The sequence below is a fragment of the Thalia democratica genome, chromosome 7 (assembly GCF_965202585.1).
Source record: "Thalia democratica chromosome 7, ktThaDemo2.hap1.1, whole genome shotgun sequence".
NCBI classification, from domain to species: Eukaryota; Metazoa; Chordata; class Thaliacea; order Salpida; family Salpidae; genus Thalia; species Thalia democratica.
In genome coordinates this window covers 28,986,723-29,003,810 of record NC_139171.1, presented here as the reverse complement: position 1 = coordinate 29,003,810, position 17,088 = coordinate 28,986,723, and the positions used below count along the sequence as shown (strand labels likewise).

The 17,088-nt window shown below is 24.3% G+C and overlaps 1 protein-coding gene across 1 annotated transcript; it reads left to right on the top strand.

Moving 5' to 3' along the window:
- Window positions 1-1,386: 1,386 nt before the first annotated feature.
- On the top strand, window positions 1,387-2,665 carry LOC145841230 (ubiquitin-conjugating enzyme E2 D4-like). Its single transcript, XM_082948595.1, has 2 exons — window positions 1,387-1,415; window positions 2,050-2,665. Exons 1-2 carry the CDS (start codon window positions 1,387-1,389, stop codon window positions 2,663-2,665), a joined length of 645 nt encoding a protein of 214 aa, XP_082804721.1.
- Window positions 2,666-17,088: the final 14,423 nt, after the last annotated feature.

Here is a 17,088-nt window from a genome sequence, read left to right as displayed (position 1 = left end):
AAATTTTGACAACTCAAATTTGGACAATCCAAACTACGACAACTCAAATTCGGATAATTTAAACAACGACAATTGAACTATTTAAATAAGACGACTAAAATGTACACATATGTTACAATAAATTATGTAATGAAAATTATAAATTTATCAAACGTTGCTTTTTTGATTTGAGATTTTTAAGTTTTTATAGAATTAGTTTTTTACTTAAAAAAAATATTTAAGTTTTTCTCAAAAAAATAATAAACAAAGATTTAGAAATAATATTATGTACCAGAAATAAATGACTATATAGATATTATTTAAATTTTTTGAATAGTTTTAGACATAAAAATTAAGTACAGTAACCTCTCGTTATTTCAAATTCCGACAACTCAAATTCCTTCAACCAACGGTTTAAATCCATCAACAACAAATAAAAGAAATTACAAATAATAGTTAACTAAATCTATTTCTTTTTTATAACTTATAACTTTTTTTATTTTAGTTATTAAGTTTTAGCCATTAGTTTATGTTTGTTTTAAATGTCATCTCGATAACTTAAGTGTTTCTAAAATTTATTTTATTTTTACTAACGAGCTAACTTTTAAAACACATTTAAAAAAAAATGATTATATTGATCAACGACTAATAAAGTACTATTAATAATTAAAATTAATTTTTTTAATAATTATTTATATTAGTATATTTTCTAATAAGTTCCTAAAGATTTGATCAGATACTTATATGATTATATAAATAGTTTAATTTTACACTAGATTTGAAAAAAATTACTATTCAAAGAAAAGTATTTACCCTACTTAAAAAGCCTAGGTAGCCCATAGTACATTTAATTTATTTTTTTATTGACCGAACATTTTATTGTTATAATATTTTGATATTAAATAACAAGCGTGGTGGATGTTGGTATTAAGGCTTTACAAAATATTTAATATAAAGTTTATTAAATTGTTTTAATTTTTATTTCCAGAAACTCATTGCTAAGAAAGTTTGAAAAAATAACATTTAAATAGTTTTTTATGCTATGTTAATGTTGATCTTTGTACACTTCTTGCTTTTTTAACGAGCTATTTTATTAGGAATTTTATTAGCATTTTACAAACCTTTTAATTTTATCAACATAATAATATATTTTAGTATAAACTTAATTTGTTTAGTAAAAAAGTTCAGTTATTAATATCTACAAACCTTAAAATTGACGAACTTTATAATATTCTCCACTAAACTGATTTTTTGTTCTTACTACTTACTGAATACAAATAAAAAAAAACTCAACTTATCTACCTAAAAAAACTTAAATAATTAGAATATCTATATTTATTTATTTGTTTTATGACATTGATAGCATAATTAGGCTTTTGAAATTTTTCTTAGAATTTAAATTCAAAGATGGTGCTCACCAAGATTACTGTAAAACAGTTAGAGCAACTTAAATTAATAGATTAATTTTAATGTAAGCTATTTATCGTAAAAAATATAATTATGTAGAATTATTTGGTAAACTAATTCAGTAAAAGTCTGGTTGACAGTGAGATTTAATTTTGGTATAAGCATCAAATAATGATTTGCATCTTTTAAACTTATAAAGTTTTTTTTTACCTTGATGTTAGTAAAAACTTGTATAATTATAAGACTCCATTTTTTGAAAACTCTAATGATCATAGAAAATTTTTTCGTAAAATAGCTTAAACTGAACATAAGTATTCAAAGTCATTAAAAAGCTTAACATTAATGTAGCTATGAAAACATTTTCTTCAAATCTAGCAACAAAAATAAAAGTAAAGTCATTTATGATATTTCTTATGTTTGTTTGATAACGTTGATAGAAGTTAAAAAGATATAAATGTAAATTAATTAACCTAATTAAATTTTAAACCTTTAATTTTATTAAAATCTAGTTATTCATCTTATAAATTTATATATGCCTAAACCAAAATTAAAACTAGTTTTGAAACTTGTTAAATATTTAAAGTTTTAATTGAAAAAGTTTTAAGCAACGGTTTTAGGCGAATTGTTTTATAGATTATTATTTTACCACTAAATCTTTTACAGGTATTCATTGAATTTTACAATCAAATATCTCATCCTTTGGAAAAAAAAGTTTGCTGGTAATCCCGAAAGAAAAGTTGAGGGAGATTCGCATGAAGGATCTCCTGAAAAGACAACTCGTTATGACGGTCAAGCGGTAGAAGATAAAGAGGAAATGAAAGAGGTTGCAGTAAAAAGACTCGCAAAAGAGTTCTTTGAGATTAACTCACCAAATGACATAAGAGTTCGATTAAAAGATCATAACTTGTTTAAATGGGAAGCTACAATCAAAGGACCTGTTGGCAGTCCATATGAAGGAGGAACGTTCTTGTTGGATTTGAGTTTTACTGAACATTATCCATTTATGCCACCAAAAATCACTATTAGAACCAAAATCTACCATTGTAATGTTGATTCTGACTGTTCACTTAGTATTCTAAATGGGTCTGATGGGTCTGATTGGTCTGTAAGTATAACTGTAGAGCACATTTTGTTGATTATTGTATCACTTCTGAATGTCTGTGATCATGAAATGCCTCTTCGGCCAGAAGTAGCAGCTCAGTACGTGAACAATCGCGAAGAACACGACAGAAATTGTAGGGAATGGACAAAGAAGTACGCAACTGAGGATTCTGCTTAGCTTTCACCTGAAGTTTATTAGATAAATTTGTTATGTTTGTGTAATTTTATTTGTTCGAAACCAACTATTCAAAGTAATTAATTTATAAGTTATGCTGTTAAGTTTAAATTCTTTTACTCGTTTACTTTTAGTCTGTTATTTTTTCAATAAACTAAGTTCGTTTGAAAACAACACTCATGACTTGTTTAATTTAGAAACAGGGGTTAAGTATTACTAATACAAAGTATTAAGACTTTTTGAAGGTGTAGGTTACAATTGTAGCTAATTTTTCCTTGGTTATTAAATTGTATTTTGGTATTTCGTGTTCTTTCGTGTTGGCGGATAATGTTTTTATTTTGATTCAATTGTTGTTAATTTTAATTTTAATATATTGAGTATATACTGTAGTTTCTATCTCTTTTATTAGGTCATTAACAAGATTAAAGTATTTGTCTTCAGTAGCTATTGTTTTATATTCTATAAAAATAATTCAGCTACTTACATAAAAGTAATCGCTTAAGACAGGCCGCCATTAGGGTTACAAAGACACTAAGTAGTTTTTTATGACTAAAAATAATATTTATGCTTTAGGCTATAAAACTTATCATTAGAGTCGTGTTATTAAACTTAAGTTTTCTTTGTTCTTTTTTCTTTTTTATTGGCTGATACTTTCAAAATCTTGTTATGGCTAATTGTTAATAATTGTTTAGTAAAAATAATGGTTATCTTTTTAGTCAAAAACTTAAACAATTTTTCTCAAATATTTTAATACACAGCTCAATTGAAACTTAAAAAAATAATTTTCAAATCAAAAATTCTATTTTAAAATGAGGTGTTTGTTAACGTTATACAATTCACAAAGATCGTCATATGCATCCAAATCATGTCAATAAGTTAGAATGTTTACTTTATTAACCATCGGTTAGTTGGAAACATTTTTTTAACAGTGAACAAAGGTTTAAAATTAAAACTTGGTACAACTTCTTAACTTAAATCTTCATATTTCAACTTAAACTCGAACCTTTGAAATAATCTTTAATATTCAACATTAGTACATTCGTAACTCTGTACACTTAACAATCGTTAAATCTCATCTGGATATTAGACATTTATTTAAAAAATAATCTTCTGATAATTGAGCTTTTGAATGCAATAAGTTTTTTTTTTTTTTTTTAAATAGTTTTTACCTTTGCTGTTCGAAATTTTAATTTGATAAGAAGTTTTAACGAATTTTTTTAGTAATTGTATTTCAAGTTTTAACTTGTTTAAAAAGATAGATATTTATGAAGTCTAATGTAAACATTTTAAAATTACCCCCGTTTATTATTTTGTTGTACACAATTTAACCATATTTTTGTAAGCTACTAAGAACAGCTTAAAATTTTAAAAGCCTAGTTTCATTTTATAAACTACATATTTGTAAACTACAAGTAAGGCTTATTTATTTAATTAAACAAACAAGTAGTAGAAGAAATTGTTTTTAAATAATAACTGTAACATATTTCCATTTTTACACACAGTATTCAATAATATTTGCTTTTAAATTTCAATAGAGAAAGGCTGACTATTAAAATAAAATTACAACAAACGTACTAACTTTTAAACTTAAAAATATGTTTATTTTATTTTGACATTTGTTTAATTAACAGAATATTGACTTTAATTTAAAAAACTTTGAATAAGAGGCGAACACAGTTTTCTGCTGACTTAAAAAAATATTAAAACAGAACTAAGTAAACTTTCTATGAGTTTAAATGCATTTCAATTCATTTTGACTAGTTAGCTGTGAACATTGTTGTTTCAGAACTACTCTGACTTACAAATAAGTCCAAATGCCTCAGTTTAAATGCTTTAGTGTTTTCAAAATGCTTTTTGATATTTTGCTGCAAAAAAATTTAAGAATAAGGAAAATGTAAATCTTAATTTTTATTTAAAATATTTATTAATTTTAAGTTAAACAATCGCAGATTGATAATGTTTTGTTTTATTTATCAAAGTAAGTTTAGAAAGTATAAAAGAGTTTACTATATAACAAATTAACACAAAATTTGTTTTCATATAAATAAACTTAAAGGTATTTGTATATTTATCAGACAAGTATAATAATAAATGAAAATAGTCTTACATAGTTTTATGAAGTTATTATAATCATAGACAATTATTTTTAAACGGTTATGTCTTAGAGTGTAGGACGATAAAAAATATTTTTTTAATAAAACACAGAAATATTCTTAACTTAAAAGTTTACATTTTTGTAGAAAAGATTTGCGTTAAGACTTTGAGATTATAACAGTTTTAAAATGTAATTTTTTTTCGTTGTGATATACTCTACAAATTTTTTTTTTCTCCTGTTAAAAAAATATAAAACTTATAATTAAATTTCTTTCTCTTTTTTTGATATATGTATTTTAATATTTTTAATTTATACTTTAAATATTAATAAAAATTAACTTAAAATTCTATCAAATAAAAAAACGTGCATAAATTGTTGATTATTTTTATATAAGGTTGCTTTACCTATCAAAATATTAAAAATTACCTTATTATACTCAGGTCAAATTTTAATCACAGATTAATCAATATCTTAACTATTTAATGCCTGTTAAAATTTACATCAACTAATTGTACTTTATTTAAACTTAGGTTTTAACAAAGTTCTCTGTACTAAAAACTTACACATAGAGTGTATTAATTCAACTGTAACGTTTTATTTATGTTAAATCTGTAGCTTTTAAATTTATTGTAATTTTTAAAACTACTAACTAGCATTTTATAAAATTTAATATTTGTTGAAACTTGAAATACATCAGTATAGTTATAAAATCAATAGACTAACTTAAGTTAGAATGTAATTATAACATCCTAGTGTTCTATTACTTATTTACCTACATTAAGTTAGTTTAAACAAAAAAATTACTTAGTTAGCTTATTTAAGGATACTAAGGATTAAAATCTAAAGGTGTTTTATGATCTTAGAAATGTTTTATCTAAGTTAAAAATCAACACTCGGGCTGATATAAGTTTATATTTTCAAAAGATTCGACATCATCCAAATATTTGCAACAAAGGCGAAGATCAGATCCTCTGATTCAGTAGATGTTGATTTTATACAATATAAAGTCTTATTAACAAATATTATAATGATTATTACAGGTTCTAACAAGCCAATCAGACATCCCTGGTGTATATTCAGTATAAAAAGTACTATACTTTACTTTTTTGCTTCTAAGTTTTTTTAAACTGCTTTATAAGCGTTTGTTTATACAATTTAAGTTTACTTTAAAAGCAAAATGTTTTTTAAACTTATGAAATTTTAAAAGATTACTAGTTTAAAAGCTTAAGATAATTTAAGTTTTGAAATAATCAACCAAAGTTACAAGTTATTTACATTTAAGAAGACTTGTAAAATTAAATCATTTTTATCATAAAAATGTGTAATAGTTTTGTACAACAGTCTGCTACTTTTATTCATTAATCTACAAGAAGCTAATGCTTAAGAAAACACCCAGCCTAACAAAACAAATTTCTAGACAAAAAAAAATAAATAAAAAGACTTCTAAAAAGTCCGTTTAATCTCTTTTGATTATTTGAATGAGAGTAAACTTTTTGTATTTTTATATTTGAAAACATTTGAAAATATCTGATGTCTCTAACTAATTTCGCATAATTAGGATTTTCATAAACGATCAAGTCAAAACCATTTAGCTCCTCACACCCTTCTATCCACCAGATCATTTCTTTCTCACATGCGCCTGCCTTCTAAAACCACAACACCCAGTTTGTGACGCCTTCTTCGTAGTGGTATGGTTATTAGGTTTTGATTTAACTGTCTAGTATTTTCTGTTGACGTGTTTTATTTTTACTAACTAAATGTAATTTACTTTGTACAAAATGTAAACAATAACAGTAAGTAATAAAGATGTAATACATATATAGTTTAACCTTATTTTATATTATCTAGTTAAATTGTTAGGGGAAAGGTAAACGACTTTTATAAAATTCATTCAATATATTAATGTTACTTTATTTTATTAACTAACCTACAAGCTCCTAACTACCACCTAATAAATTCAAATTAAAGTTAAATTGACAAACTAAAATGACGACATCGACTAATAAATTAATAATTTAACTACTCAAACAGTTTTTCAGTAATTACTTTTTATCTTTTTAGCCTAATCTAAAAAAGAAATTAAAATTTTATTGCAAGGTTACTTAAATTAGAGTTTTATTTAGATTTTAATCTAATTTTTTAAAATAAAAATAGGCATTTTTTACGTTAATTTATTATTGTTTAACTATTCCAAAACTGTTTAACCTTTTTTTTTAATATTGTAAGTAGATTTTTCAAAATATTTAAGGCTCACTAGTAAAAAAAGTAAATATACACTTATTAGTATTTCTAAATTTTCTGTAAAGTTTTAAATAAAAAAAATTGCCATCTCTATAAAATTCGTGAAGACTTGTTTAAAGTTTATACTTAAACCATTAAAAGCAATAGTTTATTTAAGGAAAAGAAGGAGTGAAAATTCTATCTCCATTAATATACTATGTTAAATATAGTAAATGATACAAATCAATCGGTTTAAATTAATAAATTCTACCTTCAAGTTGCTGTTGAAAGTACCACAAACCAAACGAATCCACCTCACGCGGCATGTTGAAAACTTAAAATTTAATTTGAGACTCGATGTCTTTCTAAACTTTGTTGTTCGAATTCCTGGCAAACATGTATTTCGTTGAAACATCGATACTTCTGTAACCGTGCATTTGTCCCAATAGAAACCATTTTTTCGCAAAGTTCCAAGACATTGGTAGGTCACGACTCATCAGATGGTGTACTGTTCGTTGATTATAATTTATTTTGTCGTAGTAATCTTGTGGTTCAACTATGAAAAAATAATAATACACTCAAAACTTGCTAAAAGCTAATACTTTTTACACCTTGAGTAGTTTAGGTGTGAGGACAAAAATATTTTAGACTATATTTAAAAATTTGTCTAAACAATGCTATTGTATAACGATGTCGCTTAAAAGAGCTTAAAATGTGAACATTCATGCGAATAAATAAACTAAAACTTACTTTTTTGACGAAAATAATATTCGGTTGAGTTATATTGTTTTTCTGCTGGAAGTTTTTCCGGAGCTAGTTTTGACCATTGGTGGCTGAAAGCTGAAACTAAAAATGATTATAAATTATAAATTTTTAATAATAATTAAAATAATAATGTTCATTTTTATATTTACACTGCAATTAAATATATTAAGTGGTATATATTTTGTTTTATATTAGATAAGGCCAGTTTGAAGGTATTTTTTTCCTTCTATATAATTTAGATAAAATAAAAATCAAAACATTAAAAATTAGTCATTAATAAAAAAAATTACTTTAAAAATATTTACGTCTTTAATATTAGATTAAAGTCTAATTTTGAAGTTTAATTCTTAAGAAATACTAAAGTAAGGTATTTAATTTATTAAGAAATTAATTAGAACAGTTATTTTGAATACAATTAACTAGTTTTTAACTGCAAGTATAAAAATAAAAAAAATAACTTTTCATGTTATAAGCCACAAATGTAGTGGGTATCTAAATCAATAAAAAATTGTATGCATGGTTATAGATAATGAACTTTAAATCATTAATATTTACAATAATTACTTATAAACCTAGTAGTACTAATGATATTTAATGATACTTAGAACTACTTAAAAGTAAACTAGGCATGAAAAATATTGAAAATATTTTATATAAAGAAAAGGTACAAACACTAACAAGTAAATTAAGAACATCAACTTTAGAAAACACTTCAAATGGGTTCAAAACTTCTTCACAAAAATTAAGTCTAAATTGAATATACTTAAACAATGTATAAAAAGAAAAAGACTAGACATTTTGGAATTTAAATAAAAAAATCAAAAATATAAGCAATAAACATTATTCAAACGAGATTTTTACAATGAAAAATTTAAAAGTAGTTAAGTTCAGTTCTTGAAATACATCTGCAGAGGGTTTTGATTAGAATCTATAAACACTCTATGTGGCTAGTTGATATAACTAAATCACAAAAATGTAAACTTGCATTAGATTGACTTGCTTTCTGGTTGACTAATTATATATATTCAGCATTTTAAAATTAATTGAAACAAGTGAAACGTGTATCCCAATTGCAATGTCTCTAAATAAATAATATACTTAAAAATAAAAATTTAAAATTTTTCATATTTGCAGGTATTTTATAATTAAGTACACAACATTTATATTTTAAGAAAAAAGTATAGCAATTTACTTAAACTTATGATAGTTTTAAATTGAAATTTCAATAAACTTCTTTTGCTTATAACTTTTTTTTAATAATCTTTAAGTTTTATTTAGTTTTTAAAAAGTGTTACATTATAAATAAATAGAAGTTGTTAAACTTTACATTGCTTTTTTTAATCTGCCTAATAGTTGGAGCTGTACGGTGATCAGTTTAAAATATTCAGTCTTTATGTGGAATTCTTTGTGATAACTAAAAAATTCAAAATGTACAAGGTATTGATCACAAAATTAGATTAAACTTATGCTATAAATTTTACTATCGTATCTTATAATGTTAACCTGTAAGTGAAAATAGTAACTAATTAAAATTTTAAACTTTACGTTTTTTTATAATCTGTCCAACTTTATTAGTTTTTATTTTGTAAAATTGACAGGTTCAGCCGTTTTATATTCAAACTTAAATAATTATAACTATTACGAATTGGTTTTATTTTATATTAATCTCTTTTTTACTTGTTTACTATATAAGTTTGTAAAATCTTATTACTTGTTAGTTTTGTTTGCTACAGATGAAAACTCCTCGGAAGGTATCTAGTTTTTCTGAAACTGTGTGTCTTGTATATCTTATTTTATAATTCCTAGTAATTTATGTTCCAATATAATCCATATATAATCCAATGTAAATAATTTTTGTTCCAATCCAATTTAAAATCAGATTAGAGAAAGTTATACAAAATTAATTTATTAATGTAAATTTAACTTTAGCTTTATATCTCGATTTTTGAATTTATTCAAATGCCTGTTTCTTTATTTCCGGTTTTGTATTTTTATATGTTATCGAACTTATATATAATAGTTAAATGTTAGTTTGTTTTCGAATTTAGATGTTTAACATTTTCTTAAGTCTAATTTAAGATTTATTTTTTTATAATTTGAGATGAGCATTCCACCTCTTTAAATTTAGCGTTAAAGTTTTTGGTTATATTAAAGCAGAATTTTGCGCGCTTTTGTTTATTTATTTTTAATTTTCAACTTCTGATATTTACATTTAACAAAACATTAACTATCCTGCAATGCTACATAGACATACAAATAACCGATAAAAGTTGTATCTATATCGTATCAGATCGGAATTTAAGCGTATCGGATTGACTTATTGTAAACTAAAAGTAATACTTGACAAAACTAGACGCATGCGTGTACATCAGGGTTTCCCAAGCTCATTTTTTAAATCCTCTCCTTTTCAGAAGTTTGAAAAAAATCGCCCCCCATGATTTTATAAAGTAATATTTCTCTTGTCTACGCACTTTTGAGTCAAAAAAATTGTACTCTAAATGTAATTTAGTATGGAACTTCTCATGCATGCACTTTTGGGCTGTGTTTAAAAAATTTACAGTTATTTTTTTATAAGCCCAGTAAAGTGTAATAAAAAACTTAATTATTTTAAAGCGTTGTGTAATCTGTAATCAGTTCTGTTTAAATATGAATTCTCTTATAAAACATTTAGTAGTGGACAACGTTTGTAGTCAGCAAGCCATATTTACTGAAAAATCCTTTCAAGTTTCGACATGTTAAAAAAATATACTTTCGGGTTGAATAAACAATAAAACTAACATATAAAAAAGTTAAAAACCTGAAGCAAAATTGTATAAAAATGATTTAGTATTATTGTGATCTAGAAAGTACTATTGTAAACTTAACACAAAATCGAAAGTTTGGTTTAAAACTAAGGTTTAACAGTTAACATTAGTACAACAAGTAACTGTCGTTTATGAAATTTAAACATTAATTTTATAAAGATTTATATGTTTATTTTCTTAATTCTTCAACTGGTTTAATGTAAATAACAAAACTGATTAGATATTTTTTTTTCAAATTGAACTCAACTGAAAACAAAGACAATCTGTTTTTTTTTATGAAACATATAATTTAAATTTTTTAAAATCGCATAATGCTAATAAATTATTTAAAAACCCTTCAAGTGGGCTCTCTAAAAAGTGGTTAAGTTTATGTAAGCATCTTATTTTCTATGTATATATAATTGCTAAAGTTAGTAAAATAAAACAGGACTGTTTTTATTTGAATATAAAAAAACCATTCTAATAACTTTTATTTTTACTTTCTAATACACTAATTTAAACAATTTAAAAGTTACTAATATAAGCATTACAAATATCAATCAGGACTACTTTCTACAACTAACTAACTTTTTAATTGTAGAAAAAGAGAATGTATATTATTAGCTTAACTATGAAAACATAAAGAAGAGCCCTAACTGCTCTTCTATAAATTAAGTGGATTAAATAAATATGATATAACGCCAAAAATGGAAAAGATAATAGTAAGGGTTTAACTATTATGTTACAGTTTGATAAGGTTGCCACTCTTTGTGGCAAAAAAATAGACTGAGTGATCAAGTAATAAAATCAATCTTGCCTGTTTTTTTTTTTCAAACTAGCTATGTTATCCTGAGAATCGTGAGTGTGCTACATTTCAATCCTGTTTCTTTTAACAGACAACTACTAATTATTAACTGTTAGGATTAAATTAGAATATATAAATAAAAAATATGTGAGTACATGATATCTGAAAACTACTTTTTTTATTTTTAATTTGTAGTGCAAGCACATAAACCAAATATTAATTTTAAAACAAAACTTATGCAACATGTCTAAATTAATTACAACAACTTTCGATTCTATTGTAACATTGACTTTAATATGATCAAGGTTGCCAATCATTTATTCAAAAAGTTTTCTAGGTTTTCCAAATTTTTTCCAAGTTTTTAAAAGTAGACATTTTTTTAGTTTAAAGTTTTATTTAAGGTCAGAAACCGTGTTAAATAGTATAAAAACATAAAAAGATACTGTAAGCTACTTTAAATGTATTTTAATAAAAAAAATTAGTTGATGACAAAGAATTTTTATCTATATGATAGATTTTTTGTGTCAAATCGAAGTTTTACTACTTATTAAAATAAAATTCTTAAAAATTCCAGGTTTTTTCAGGTATTTTTTTGCCTAAATTGTCAAACTCAAAGTTTTTCAAGGTTTCCAGGTAATATGGCAACCCTGTAAAATTTTATTTTATACTATAACTGACTGACTATTCAAAAAACAATTGGAAATATCATGAGGTGAAAGATAACATAGCATTTCACAAATCATTTATGATCCCGAATAGCATACATGTCAGAGTATGAAAAAGTAAGAGGGATTCCTATTGTTTATGACCTATGTAGTTTTTAAATGAGAAAAGTATGAAAAAATATTTAATTTACTTTAAAATATGAGTCATAAGCAGTTAATTTTTTTGTTCTATATTTTATGTTACAAAATGGACTTTTTTTGTTTAAGTTTTCCCGCAGGGTCAGATATTTAATGGCAAGCTAAAATAATTAAAATAGTGATAGAAAGTAGATATTTTTTGAATGTCCAAGATTTTAAAATCATCCCCTTTTCCCCTTTAATAGTTATTGCGCCTTTAGTTGTTATCGCCATATAACTTTGGTATCGCTCCTTTCGGGAAACCCTGGTCTACATCAATCAGACAACAGTTTTTGAAAAATAGAGATCTTAATCATAAAACAGGTAAAACTCTTGATAAATTATTACAAGTCAAGTTAAGAGTGAGAAAACATAGTAAACCATCCGAAACGAAGAGCCTTTCTCAGAATTTCATGTGCAATTATGCGTAACAAATCTATATAAAGATGGTTTTAACAATTTTATATACTATTGTAAGAGAACCAACCGAAGAAAGAACTTTGAAGTTAAATTTAAAATAACTGGATTGTTTGTTGTATAGTTATAGTTGTTTTTGTTTATTGCAAGTTATCTAGTAGTAATTTGTTAATGTTTAAAATTTAAACACACTTTTTTGTAAGTATATTTGATTCAAAGTATAATTTTTTACAGTTTCAATTCAAGTTAAAGTTTTTTAAATTTTTTGACTTCAACTTATACTTATTTATTAAAAAGCATAACTTTACTGCAATTTAAACGTATCTTTAGTATTGTAAACAATAAATTTTTTATGGTTAAAAAAAAATTATTTACTCAATTAATATTTTAAGTTTTTAGTTAGTAGTTAAAAAAAGAGAAAGTTAGCCTAAAAATGTAAAATACTAATTTTTGCTTGGAATTAAAAAAACTTTCTTTGCCGCAACTGTTGAAAAGTTTTAGCTAAACTAAAAAATGTTAAATTTTGTAAAGTTACTCTAAGAAAATTATGTTTTTTGACCAGCAGATTTTAACAAAAATTTAAATAACGTGGTTAATTAATTATTCCTATTAGAATTATTTCTAGTTTGTCTATCTACACGCAATTAGCTAAAACTTATAACAAACAAAACAAAAAGTCTTAAAAAAGATATGAAATTTAAAACTTTGTTATATTATTATCAGCTAAGTAATTAAACTGTCTATTAACTTTATTATTAAACAAATTATAATTAGTAGTAAAGTTTTATTTTAATATGCAATTATGTATATTTTTAGTTTTCTGAATTACTCTATAATATTTATCTACACTAACACAGTATTTATTTTTCTAAGCTCACAACATATATAAGTATTTACAAAATTATGGAAAATTCTCAACTAGATAATGACCAAAATGTTGAAAGTCGAGACCGTATTGCAACAACAGAGGTAACTAAACATATATATAAAATTTTTTTTTCAAAATCATCAATTGTCTATACTTAGTTATAAACTTGAAATTTTCTGAAATTTTAAACACGTTAATAAAAGTCGTTTTATACATTTCTTCAGATATTTTCATTTTTTATTTTAATAATTATTAGAAAATAACACTTTATACAATTTGTTTGGATTACAAATTTAGAACTTACTTGTAGAACTAAACACTGTTTCAACAATTAACTAAAAAACAGAGATACCGTGATTGGGAACTTGTGAAAACAGTTGTACAAGGATTCCTACAGTTGCACCAGGAATTCATTTCAATTTATATACCAACTTTTACTGACTACGATTCTTTACAAGAGTTTGAATCCAGCGTATTTGATGCCGTAGACAAGCATCAGGACTTTATGGAAAAAGAAACATTAAATAGAAACAAAACTATAATTGAAATTGAAAAACAAGTAGGAGTAATTAAAAGTTACACACAAAATAGTAACGGGTTTTTACTTGGTATAAGTCAAATATTGCAACAAACTCGAGCTGAGGAAAACCAAAATGCTATTAAAGAATTAAACCGTAAAACAAGGCAACTTGAAAATGAAATTAAAGAAATAAAAAACTTTCAAAAAGAATTACTAAAAAATAATGACCAGTTCAAACAACAAGTTGCGATGAAGAAAAAACAGTTGTTCAAAGGTCTTTCAACTGAAAAGATTCAACAGTTCAGTCAGTTCACAGCTGATGAGTCATTTGTTGGTGAGCAGTGTGCAATCTGTATGGAGGATGTTGAAATTGGTAGAAACATGATGCGTCTCGACTGCGATAGTAAGCACAAATTCTGTCAAGTTTGCATTGAAGGATGGTTTGCTGAACACAATACATGCCCCATTTGTAGGCATACTTTTAAGTAGTTTTTTTTTACTTACATTAACTTTAGGTGTATTTTTGGTTTTTTTTTTGTGTAATTAATAAAATATTTGATATCTAGTATATGTTAATTTGGTCATGTTTATGTAAATTAGAAAATGGTTAATAATTTTTTTGCGATACTTAATTTTTTATAAACATATATTTTTGGTTTAATCTTTCACTTTGATTTGCTCCAGCTAGCATAATATCAATTGTAAGTAATTTTTTTATTTTAGTTAAAGTTTTAAATTTATTATCGTCTTTGCATACTAGCCTCTTTTTTTATCAAAAGTATAAACAAAGTGTACTGTAATGTAGTAGTCTTCGAGATGTTTGAAGTTTTTTGACACTATATTGAAAAAAAAAACTAGTTTATGTGCATCTTAAGTTGTAAAACATTGCGCCGTTACATGAAAAGGACCATGTAAAAATTTTAATCGTTATAAGGAGAAGACTTCAGTTTTTTCTGAGCTTCGTTGATTGAACTTAGCTTAAATTTTTATAAACAAACGCTTATAAAGCAGTTAAAAAGAATCTAGAAGCAAAAAGTAAAATATAGTACTGAGTATACAACAGGGATGTCTGATTGGTTAGTTAGAACCTGTAAAAACCATTATAATGTTTGTTAATAAGACTTTATAATATATAAAATCAACATCTACTGAATCATTAGTCAATTTTAATGTATTTACAATTAAAAGTATGTTTAACAGTTGAACAGAAAAATTAAACCCTAGAATTGTAATATGCTGCTTCAGCTATATTTAAATGAAGTTTTTTAACAGTACATTAATAAAACTTATATCTTTATGAAATTATCTAATAAATTTTGTTCTAATTAAGCTTATTATTATTTAAAAGATATATTAGCTGTAATTCAACTAAGGGTAGTTATAATTTTTCTAATGCTAATTAACTTTCTAATAATTTTTAACCATTGTGAAATGTACACAGTTTTGTAAAAACAGTGCTTAATAAAAAAAGTCTTATTTTTTTTTATAACATTTAATGTGTAATATTTTGCTTTGATACTTTGTTGAAATATATATATATGTAGTATAAAACCAATATATACCTTTTTCCAACTATTATTTACTAATCAAGATATTGTTAAATATTTGATTAAGTGATGGATTAGGTACAATAAAGTATTTGTAGTAATTAATTAGCTTAAAGTTATTTAGAAACTATAATAACTGTATGCGACCTTTTTTATTTGATTTAACATTTACTTAATTTTTTCATATCCTTTAAAGCAGTGGTTGTCACGGTGTACACTGGTGCCCACAAGTGTACACGAAATATTTTTTAGGGTGCACGAGACTTTTTTGGTGCATGAAACTTACTTGGGGTACATGATTTATTTTTCGCGCGAAACTAAATTAATTTTCTTTTAAATATACAATTAAGACACATTCAATCTTTATTTTTGAAAAACGACCATTTTTGTATTCTCCTAGTTCTGTTCTGATACATTATGTGAAGATTCTACCACACTTAGCTGGCCAAAGAAAAATTGAAGTTAGCAAATCTCATAGATCCTTGAAAACAAGTTGAAATTATTAGTATTTTATAAATGTTTAATTTTATTATTCTTACTGTTTAAAAGCATTTCGCTTCATTAAAATTCCTATATTAGTCAGCTTATTCAACTGATATATGAACAAAATATTAGTTTGAAAAAAAATTCAATTATGTTTTACTTATAATAAAATTAAAGCATAGAAAAGGTCAATAACATCAAGGCTGTCACATACTTAGCTCTCTTAGAATAACAAAGTCTAGTTTCAAATCATGAAAAACCTAGAGCAACTGAGGCTAGTTTAAATATACTTACAAAAACTCAGCATGACTGAGACTAGTTAAAAATCACTTGAAAATCTTTGGTTTATTTTGATATGTTTTAAAAATCTTCAACTGTGGCTTTATTTGAAGTTTTTTAATTTGTTATTAGTTAATAATATTTGATAAAAATATTGTATAAATTTCGAAGTTTCAATGTATTTTATAATAGTTTTTTTTGCTTATATATACCACTCTTTAAGGCTAGCTTGTGAACGAAGTCTAGTCTTTAGTCACTCAGACCTATTTTCTGACTCAAAGAGTGGTAATATGTAATAGTGTTAAATTTACTTCATTAATCTAAATACTAAAACTCTGGTTGACTAAAATTAAATTTAATTCTTTTGAAAATTTTTTGCTAGTATTGTAACTTTTCTCAAATTTCAGGTAAGTTTTTAAGACTTTGTTTTTTAAACCATAAAATAGTTTTACATAAAATAGTTTTCAATTTTAATTTTTACAAACATTTTTCTTTTTTTGTTGACCATATAGTTTTTGGTATTCTAATCAAAAATAGAAGATTAATAATGTTAAACTTTTCTTTGTTCACTGAGAAACAGTTTTTACTTTATTCTACTGAGTATTGTTGGCCTTCATAATGATACGTTTTACAGGATTGCCTAAAAACTTGAAAACCTGGAAAAACCTGGAGTATAAAAATTTATGCTAAAAAGTCTGAAATTTGAGAAATTTTGAAAAAAGTTCTTAAAAAACCTGTAATGTTAAACAATTTTAACATGTTATGTAGAAAAATTTTGTTTGCCATAAAAAATGTACTATAA